The sequence below is a fragment of the Trematomus bernacchii genome, unplaced genomic scaffold (genome assembly GCF_902827165.1).
Source record: "Trematomus bernacchii unplaced genomic scaffold, fTreBer1.1, whole genome shotgun sequence".
NCBI lineage: Eukaryota > Metazoa > Chordata > Actinopteri > Perciformes > Nototheniidae > Trematomus > Trematomus bernacchii.
Window position 1 is genome coordinate 63,395 of NW_022987684.1, and position 10,872 is coordinate 74,266.

Here is a 10,872-nt window from a genome sequence, read left to right on the forward strand (position 1 = left end):
CATTCGCAACTTTGTTTTACAGCTAACTAGTATGCTCGCTCACGCTCGCTCGCTCTACCCATGCACACTCCACATGCACGCGCCGCACACATTTCCCCCTCTCTCTCTTAGGGATAGGCGACCTTACTCTGCATGACCCTACTTATACCAGCCTCACTGACTCATGTTAAATCTGTCCTTTATGGCTCTGAAAGAGGGTTGACCATTTGGTTCTTCTTGTTCTAAATTGTAGTGTAGCAGGCTGCAGAGTTCACAGAGCTGTGTGAGTTTTGTGTAACATAGTTGTTGGTGTAGAATCGACATTAGATTAGATGTTGTAACACGGTTCTTTTCTAACACTTTCAGTGAGAAGCTGTTTGAAGAATCTTGAGAGTGTTTCTGCAATGGATAACCCTGATGTGGAGGTAAACAATTAAATTACAATAAAATTACAAGACAAATGTTTTCATATAAGTTATTGTGAATATGGCATGATTCATTGATCAATTAGAATAAAAAAATATTAAACGTATTGTTCTTAATTACCAAGGAACATTATGGAGTATCAGATTCCTTCCCTGACCCGTGCTGTGAGGACGGAAAGAACACTCCAGCAGCACCAGAGTCCGAACGTAAGTGTGACTGTTAATAACTGATTTAATGTAATAAATATATACGCAGTGTTATGAGAAGGTCCTGAGATGTACTTTTCTTCTCTTATGACAGATGTTCCTCCACGAGGGGAAGTAACAGTTCTAAATTCTGACCAGGAGACAGTTTCTCTTGGCTTTCCACCAACTGAAAACTCTGCTGGGTTTAGACTACTTTAAAGTTTTAGTAAAACCTTTCGTTTTTTCCCCACAGAGCCCAGCACTCCTGTGCAGAACAAAGTCGATCAGGTCAGCGGGGAGTCAGAGTCTCTGCATTCGGACACACCTGCTGGTGAAGTGGAGAGTAAAAATGCAACACGTTGCAGTGAGGTTGAAACTGTGCAAGAGAAAGTGGATGGAACATCTAGCAAGCCAACTGTACCATCTGCCCCCAAGGGTAAGTCAAATATAATTATTATTGTATGGTTTACTATGAAAACAAAAGAGGCAAAACTCAAATAAAATGATGCACAAACTAAGATTTATTTTTCTTTCCGTTAGTTGATAACGTTAAATAATTGAGCGGTTGAGAACTCTGTCACATCGGCCCATATCTCTGAATCTCAATAAGCTGGTGCTGGGGAATTGTAGTCTTTTATTTTCCATAAATAGGAGGTCTCTACTGGGTGACAATATTATTTGGAAATTTTGCACAAAACAAAATACTGGCCTACATAGCGGCCCTTTATTGAAATGGGCATCTTTAATAACAAGTAACAAAACAAAAAAGGAGCCAGATATAAAAGGTTCAGCCTTTGAAATCTATATTCTTGTTGTGACAGAGGGTTGTTCAGTTATTAGACTGGCACCAGAGAGATAACTTTGCTCACTGGTCTTTCCAGCATGTTTGTTTCTGTCATACAAAGAATCAGACCTCTTGATCTGGGTGGTGTCTCCAGAGCTTTTGCCATTAACCAGGATCCATGAGGTGCATTTGAGTTTATGATCAATACACGTATGTCCAGGTATATCGTTTCTTTGAATGCAATTCCATTCCGGTCTTTCTTGCAAAAGTCGTAGATTCATCTGGTCTAGAACATTGCACTTGCTGCCAATGGTGTTTTGGCTGTGTATATTGCCGATGGATTTAACCTGGGGGCAGCATTGGTTTGACCTTGAGCTGAAGCAAGTGGTCGGGTGATAGAGGTTCAAAGTCATTTGGAACATTTGGCACTGTAGTTATGTGTGTCGGCTGTTGATAATTAGTTTACATGCACATAACTGTTGAAGGGCTTTCATCATCAAGCTGTCCATAACTCTGACATACAGGTATGGTGGTAGCCACTGCACTTACTGTCGCAAAACGACTTTCTTTATAGTCATCAGTATCATGTCTTTAGATGAAAACAACCAAAACTGGAAAGATTGCATTTTTCATTTTGTTTGAATCTATGAATTTGCAGTTCTCCACTTTTCCCTGAGTTTAAAGGAAGGTATCAATATCTTCCATTGAGTTACAACATCCTTAAAGACAAATAGTTTAAGTGAGCAGTGCTTTTCTATCTTCACTGTTAATGGCTTTCCAATTTGACCTTTCTCCAAACAAGCTGCTGCAAAAGAGTTCATTTCCATCGTTCTCTTCGAGCAATCTCTTGGCTTTCTAGTCCTTTTTAGAATTCATTTATTGAAACCTTCTCACCAAGTCTTTAGTTTGGCCAACATCTCAATAAATGGAAGGTACTCTAATTTATATTTTTTAAAGATGGGTATTTCTCTGGATGGCTGTAATGTTAAGCGTTGCTCCTTTGGCAGCATTTCAGTCAGCATGACCAATCATTTTAGCCGGCCCGGCTAAAATAACTGGATGGCCTACCTGCCTGTCAGCCTTCCATCTGTGCACAAACTTATCTCGTGCCCTCATTGGTCATGTGCGCGTTCGTGTGTGTTGGAGGAGGGGCTCTGTAAGGAAGTGGCAGATTTTCTCTCCGGTTGTGTATTTTCAAATTCTAGCGATCTCGAGCCGGTTTCTCAAACTTACCTACCCTACCTTTAAATCGAGTCACTCTTTCTTTGCTATTTGATTGTGACTTTGTCTGACTTGGCTGGAGTAATGCTGCGCTGCTGATGCTTTTGTCTACTATGTGGGCCTCCATTGCTTGAGATTGAATGCAAGTAAGGGCCCATGAAGACTTTTCTATTATCTTGCTCTATGTTCTTCATTATAAACATCAGCATTTTCATCTGGTTGACCAGTACAGTATCGCTCCACCACAACACATTTATTATCATCCTCCACCATACTCCAGGGCTTCCATGGTTGTTATTTTATCAGTTTGAAGCTCAAGCTTTTCCATTACCGCTCTGAGACTTGTTTTTATTGCTTCAAGGTTAGCTTCTTGTTTTTCAAGCGAATGTATCTGTTGTGAAGCAGCAGTGAGTTCTTAGAGCAACTTTCTCAGCAACAGCCTTTCTTCATGTTAATGAAGCTGTTATAGATATATTACTGCCAGTATAGCACATATGACCCTTACTGCTAATCTGGCTCACACATTTTATGTATGCGTACTTATCAGAATCAAAATCAGAATTCCTTTATGAGTCCCACTGCGGGGAAATGTACAGTGTTACAGCAAAAGTGTCATAGCAGGTAAAAAAGGCAACCAATAAATGGCAAAAAGATTATATTTTATATATATATATATTAAAGTATTGAGACCTTATAACTGTGCTGGGACATTTATAAAAAAAATATGCTTTACATAAAAATGACTATTGCACAGTACAATTGCAAACAAGTGCATATTTTTCCCTTTTCAGGTGTTTGCTTAAACCATGCATTATATATATCTTTTTGATATGATTGATCATGACAGACATGAAAGATAGTTTCTTTCAATGTTCACCTATCAATGCCAATGTCAAACACAGTGTATTGCATTTTTATAAACCTGCTGTAATTTGATGTGAATTACGTCTCAATCTCTTCTTTCAAGTCCTTTCACTAACAATTCCATTGCAATCTGCCAATTAGATTTGTATATCTCTTCATTTGATTCTAGTGTTGTTGAAGGATCTGGATCCATCTATTAGACAAGCTGTTTAATAATTGACTTCCCATCATAGTTGTAGTTTAATAAACTATAGGAAATGAAGATTGTTATAATAAATGTTGATCCATGCTTATGAATGTTTAATAATCAATTAAGGCTTTTATATGTATTCTTTTTATTTTCTACAGAGAAGCAGCTAGAGAAGTTTTTGGAGGAACTGGGGCTGGATCACCACGTTGAAGAGAAGTTATCCCTAAGCACACTTCTTAGGATTGACAAGAAGACCATTACTGATGAACCTGCCAAGTGTAATTCAGATCTTCCATGGTATTTTCTGAAGAAACTAATGATGGTTAATGTGACAGCTAGGAATGTGAAATGTACATCTGCACATGAGTCAAACTGTGAGGATCACACAGATGACCTTGATGATTTAGATGAAAGTACACATTCAGGTGACACACTGAATCCCCTTGACATTATCACTGCTCTCTTCCTGTGCTCTGATGGTTTTGTACAGCAGGAAATGGCCCTCAAAATGTCCATGTGTCAGTTTTCCGTGCCTCTGTTGCTTCCCAACTGTGACACAAAGCAGTGCACACTCATGCTTTGGGCCATGAGAGACATTGTTAAAAAGTTTTGTGTAACCAAGATGGTTTCCAAATCTATTAGTAAACAACTAGAATTTTTAGCCTTAAATATTGAAGTAGCAAAGGGTCAACAGCTCATGGTGGTGGGCTGCTACAGACCCCCCTCAGCTGTCAAGGACTCTTTATCTTCATTGGCAAAACTTTTATCTCAACTTGACTACAAGGAAATAGTGCTGCTTGGTGATTTTAATTGGGACTGGTTAACTTCTGTGTCAGAGGATTTTAAAAACCTTTGTATCTCTCTGAATGTTACTCAGATTATAGACAGTCCTACTCGCCCTAACATTAAGTCCCCAAATAAATCCTCCTTAATTGATCTCATTTTAACTAATGCTCCCCATAAATACTTATCTGTGGGAGTATTTGCAAATGATCTGAGTGATCACTGTGTTGTAGCCACAATTAGGGACACAAAAGTCCAAAAGGTTAAACCTCGCATTATCAGTAAGAGAGACAAAAAACATTTTGTGGAGCAGGGTTTTGTTCATGATCTGTTTGATTTTGATTGGGGTAAAATCGATCTGTGTGCTGATGTAGAAACTGCATGGTCTTATTTTTATCTTGGTTTTATGGAAATTATAGATAGACATGCACCCCTGCGTAAATTTAGAGTGAAGGGACGAGACAACCCTTGGTTTTCTGCTGACTTATCTAGTCTCCTACATGAGAGAAACAAGGCCTGGGCAAAGGCTAGGAAATCTGGCTCAGAGGTAGAATGGCTACGCTTTAGGCAGCTAAGAAATAGCTTCACATCACAAATAAAAAGTGCTAAGTCTAAGTATTATCTGTCAGTTACCACAAAGAACCTGAATAATCCTGGAACATTTTGGAAAGCCATAAAATCGATATCCACCGGTGATATCCGTAATGAGCTACCTCCGTGCATTACCACAGCATCTGGCACTATATCGGACAGGGCCACTATGTTAAATTGTTTTAATGAGCATTTTGTGTCCTGTGGCTCTCTGTTTGATTCTGTGACAAACTCTGCTTCTGTGAACACCACAGTCTGTGACTCTGAAAAACGTGTTTTGGAAAACCCTTTTAGTTTGACTCCTTTTACTGTTGATGTTGTTCGTGAAGCTTTAACCAAGTTAGATCCTAAGAAACCGGCCGGCCCGGACAACGTAGAACCTTTCTTTTTAAAGATAGCTGCAGATATTATTGCTCCACCTCTCACTACTCTTTTTAACCTCTCCCTCAGCACAAACACAATTCCAAAATTGTGGAAGTCAGCGTATATCCTGCCTTTGCTGAAAGGAGGGGAGGCAACTGTTTTAAATAATTATAGGCCCATCTCGAAATTATCAGTTCTGGCTAAGGTTCTTGAACGCCTAGTGAGTGAGCAGGTTAAGGTGTTTTTATGTACAAATGACATCCTGTCTAAACATCAGTCAGGCTTCAGAAAGCAACATAGCACCATCACTGCCACAATGAAAGTGGTGAATGATGTGGCGAGTATTTTAGATAATAAGCAGAGCTGTGCAGCTCTATTTATTGACCTTTCCAAAGCGTTTGATACCGTCGATCATCGCATCTTAAAGCAGAGGTATTGGAATATCCAGTCATGCAGTGGGGTGGTTTGTGAACTACCTCTCTGAAAGGTCCCAATGTGTTCATTTTGATGGGCTGTCTTCTGAGTGGTTAAACATTACTAATGGTGTTCCTCAAGGTTCTGATTTAGGTCCACTTTTATTCTCCATCAATAGTTTAGGTGAAAATGTCGATGGAGCAACCTTACATTTTTATGCGGACGATACCGTTATGTACTGTGCACGTCCCTCCATTAAGGAGGCTGTTGTTGAATTGCAAGCTGCTTTTAACATTATTCAGACTCAGCTCTCTGAACTAAAGCTTCTTTTAAATGTTGATAAAACCAAGGTAATGCTCTTTTCAAAAGCTAAAAAGACACCAGAGCCTGTTTTAGATATTTTAACTAAGCAAGGAATAAAACTTGAAGTGGTTGCCTGTTACAAATACCTTGGTATCTGGCTTGATGATTGTCTCTCTTTTAAACGTCATGTCAATAACCTGCTTAAAAAACTGAGGGTTAGGCTAGGTTTCTTCTACAGGAACAAGTCCTGTTTCTCGCTCGAGGCCAGAAAAAGGCTAGTCTCTGTGACCTTTTTTACCTGTGCTGGACTATGGTGATTTGATTTATATGAATGCACCTGCCAATTGCCTGGTCAAGTTAGATGCTGCGTATGACAGTGCACTGAGATTTGTGACAAACTGTAAAGCATTAACCCATCACTGTACCCTGTATGCAAGGGCTGGTCTGCCTTCACTAACTGCACGGAGGCTCAGTCACTGGTACATTTTTATATATAAAGCCATGTTAGGGAAACTTCCATCCTACATCTGCTCCCTGATCTCACGGCGAATTGTAAGTGGCTACTGCCTGAGATCGCATGCTGTGGTTTTGTTAAATGTGCCAACTGCTAGGACTGTCTTAGGGAAGATAGCATTTAGATGCGCAGCTCCACTGTCCTGGAATAGTCTGCAATTAAAATGGAAACTGAGCAATCTGGTGCCACTCAATGTTTTTAAAGCTCGGTTGGATGCTACTCAATCGGAAGCTGTTGGTACCTGTGCATGTGGATAGTTATCAGGGTGCGTACGGGTGCTGGAAATCCTTGAAATTGTACGAGGTGTTTTCAAGGTTTGAAAAGTGCTTGAATTTCGGGAATGGTGCTTGAATTTGGGATAAAGTGCTTGAAATTGTAAATGCTTTACTTCGCTTTTTAGATTAAAAGAAAATAAAGAAGTCGGAGCGCGCTTAATTGCTTCGCTTTTTCATAAAACAGCTCTGCTCCGGCGTGACCGGCAAGTGTTTTTGTTACGTGTGTGACCTGGGGCCTCATTTATAAAGGGATATACGCTCAAAAAATGGCGTACGCCAGTTTCTACGCAATGTTTGCGATTTATAAAATACTAACTTGACGGGAAAATGTGCTGTCCTCCACGCAAACTCTAACCCATGCGTACGCACTAAGCACACAAACGGGAGAGACGATAAACTGCGACACCGTTGGCAGAAGGAAGAATGGAGAGAAATATGTGGAAATAATACCATAAATAAAATGTTACCTCTCATTTATCATATATGAAGAATTCATTTTCAAACATTGATTAAAGCCAATCTTTAAATGATTAAACAAACGCCTGTTTGAGACTCCTCAGTGCACACAAAAACATAACTTGGAGAAATAAATAAATACGGATATGCTATTTAAAACCACCTCGAATATGTTGTGTTAATGTTATGAAATGTTTTCTCATAAATGATGCGGTAAGCAGGAGGACAGAATTACGTCTAAACTGACGCCGTTTTGCATTTCTATAGGTTGTAGATACGAGCATGGTTTTATATACTATCACGTTTAATCGTGTTTTATGCCGTTTGCCAAGACTTGATAAGTCGCTCGTAAAACACAGGAGGTATGGAAACTAAGAACACCATATGTGGTAAATTGTACAGCTAATATAACACAATCCATTAGTTGTATTTCCTTTAACTGGTGGATTATGGATATATAGTTGCTGATCGACAGCTGGAACACAAACCACCAAATACAACAAAAATAATTCAGATCCAGTCGTCATGACTCCACTCCGGAGGGATTCCCCGATCATTTCTTACAGTTTCTCATCAAGGGGGTGTCTCCTGTCCCCGGGACAAACACACTGCCTGAGGAAGGTTATGTGTATTTTTTTTGTCATTAACTTTTTTCGGACCACTTATTTATTTATTTTGGTGACGATCCGACCTCCATGCTGCTACTCTGGTTCAAACTGCATCCACCAAACAATATGATTTATCTCGACCTCCCCAAAATAACCAAAATCTGACACGGTGTGAGATGTCTTTTTTAGCTGTTCTATCGTAATTTCCTGCGATCTTCTTCATGCAGTCAGTCAAAATGAATGAATGAATGGGCGTTTCTTTGACTATGTATAGGCAAATATGGGCGTTACGAGTCGATTGTGATTTATCAAAGGAAACAGGCGTAGGGAGTGCCGTACGCACTTCCCTCGCCGGTACGCAATGTTTTGTGAATCAGAAAATGGCGGAAAATGTATGTACCTATTTTTGTGCTTTGTACTACGTAAGCAACCTTCCCACGTCAATCCTACGCAAGGCGTTATAAATGAGGCCCCTGGGCATTCTGATGAGTGATAGATGACAGTATGCCAGGAGGTTGCCGTTTCAACGAGCGTTGGCTAGCAGAAGACAAATACAAGCCATGGCTAAGACGAGGGTCAAGCGAAGCCCAAGAGTAGCCTCCTGCAAAGTGTGCAACAATAACGATGCGAGAGTCTGCGCTGACGAGCCACACACCACACGAAAGGTACGCTGTTGTAGAACATTTTAGATTAGGCTATCGTTGCATGTAAAATACATGACACTTTTCTCTGTGCGCGGCAAAACAAGCTCGCCAAAATGGCTTCACTAGTCTGGCAGTATTTAAGTGTCCGAAAATGACAATAAAATAGCGGTATGCAACGTGTGTGTGAAGCAGAAATCCTGCAGCTCCACCCGCTGTGACGGACCGGTGAGCGGAGCAGAACACACACTAAGAGTTAGACCTAACACACTTAGCTATTTTATCTACCTCTGGAACAAGCTAAACTAGTTATAAAGATATATTTATTCTTCACTGTCGTCGCTCATTACTGGATCAGTGAGCTGCAGGAGATACTGACGGGCTGTCAGGAGAGAGGGGGAGAGAGAGGAAAAGAGAGCGATATCGGTATCGGCCGATACTGATTCCGGCGATCGGCTCCAAAATTGACGATCGGAGCATCCCTAATAATTGTATATGTTATGTTTTATAATGATTGATCATGAAAGTGTTATCAAAGCTGGTAAAGTTGCAGCTAGTTTGAATGACTTTGTATACTACAGAGTAGCTTGTGAATTTACTCCAGGTGGAACTAAAGTCTGATTTAACACTTGATTATATTTCACATCATTCATCCACATCTGTAAAGTAACTAAAGGTATTAAATACATGTAGTGGAGTCAAAGTACACCATTTACCTCTGACTTGTGTTTACTGCCAACCTAAAAGTACCTCAAAAATAGTAATCAATAATATATTGAAAAGTTATTTGGCTGATTGTTTTATATTGGCTCAGCCAGGTTATATGGGAGGCCCAGTCTACGTACAGATGGGTCACACATTTTGAAATATTAAACTTAGTTTTCTTTTCTAACATTTTAAATTTTTCATCCTCATGTAGAATGCTATTATGAAACACACATTTGGTTGTTTATAGCATAAAGAACATCTGATTTAATGTGAGGTAGGGAAATAATCATTTGAGTATAAGTATGTGTATATAAATATGTAATTTACAACAGCTGTAAGATGCTTGAAAAGCTTGAAAATGCACCTTGAAAATGCTTGAAAAGTGCTTGAATTTGACTTTGGAAAAGGTGTAAGAACCCTGAGTTATGTAAATTGTAATCCCTGTAATGCTACTGTATGATGTCCTTTTGTTGCTCTGTTATGTTTTTAATGTTTCATGTGGAACCTACTTGAGCAGGTCTCCCTTGAAAAAGAGATCAATGATCTCAATGGGATACAACCTGGATAAATAAAGGTTTGAAATGAAATGAAATGAAGTACAGACCTCAGTCACTTTCAGAGTCCAGGGGATTCATTGAAGAGAGAATTGTTGTCTCTGAACTTCCAATGATATCTTTTGTGAGACTGGGTGAGTGCTCCTTGTCCAAGTCAGAGATCCTCAATAAGCTTCTGAGCAGTTCTCAGCAGTACCATGACACATTTGTTCACCGCAACATGGAGTGTGGTGACAGTCCAAGGAGAATATCCAATGGATTGGTTGAAATGACTTGGTACCTCCCTTGTGGGAACGAAAACATGGATGTCTTCAGCGAGCCAGTTGCTGTAGCTAACCTTCGTGGGGACATTGCTTCATTTCAAACACAATTTGATTTCTTGTGTCAGACATCTGCAGCAGTTTTTGTGTTCTTTGAAGCTTTGAACTCTGAGTGTGAGCTGCTAACCAACCAAAACCACAAGGCCCAGATCTTCTTGGTGGGTAACCGTCAAAGCAAAGATTTCAAATTAGATGCTGTAAAAAAGGTAGCAACCAAGTTAAGCTTAAAAAAGAGCAACATCCTTTTGAAAACCAAACACATAAATGATGCAAACTTTGTCAAAGATTTGCAGGAAAAAGTCAGCAATGCATTTGAAAACACAAAGGTGAAGAGGGGAATTGAGAAGATGGCTGACGTTGCCCATGAACATGGAATCTGTGTTGATGAAGACTCTCCAGAGTGCCAGACTGCCAAGAAAAATGCAGATGCCATCACTGCAGAAATTCAAGACATTCTTAAATACAAAGAAGCAAATATGGAAGGACCTTACTCGCTTGGAGAAAGAAGAATTGCGACTTAAGAATGTTGGGTCTGAAGATTTAGAAAAGTACAAAAACGTCTTCGGGAAAAACAGAACTCTTTTGAGATCTCAAAGGCAATGACATGGTTCATCAGTGCAATATCAAGCCTGGGGATAGAGAAGAAGGAGGAGGAGAAGAAGAAAGAGGAGGAGGAGAAGGAGAATGAGGAGG

The 10,872-nt window shown here is 39.8% G+C and overlaps 1 protein-coding gene across 1 annotated transcript; it reads left to right on the plus strand.

Annotated features, from left to right (window-relative positions):
- Positions 1 to 324: 324 nt before the first annotated feature.
- LOC117487783 (up-regulator of cell proliferation-like) lies at positions 325 to 10,700 on the plus strand. Its single transcript, XM_034136445.1, has 5 exons — positions 325 to 404; positions 530 to 611; positions 844 to 1,026; positions 3,808 to 4,256; positions 9,903 to 10,700. The coding sequence occupies exons 1-5, from the start codon at positions 384 to 386 to the stop codon at positions 10,698 to 10,700; spliced, it is 1,533 nt and encodes a 510-aa protein (XP_033992336.1). The 5' UTR covers positions 325 to 383.
- Positions 10,701 to 10,872: the final 172 nt, after the last annotated feature.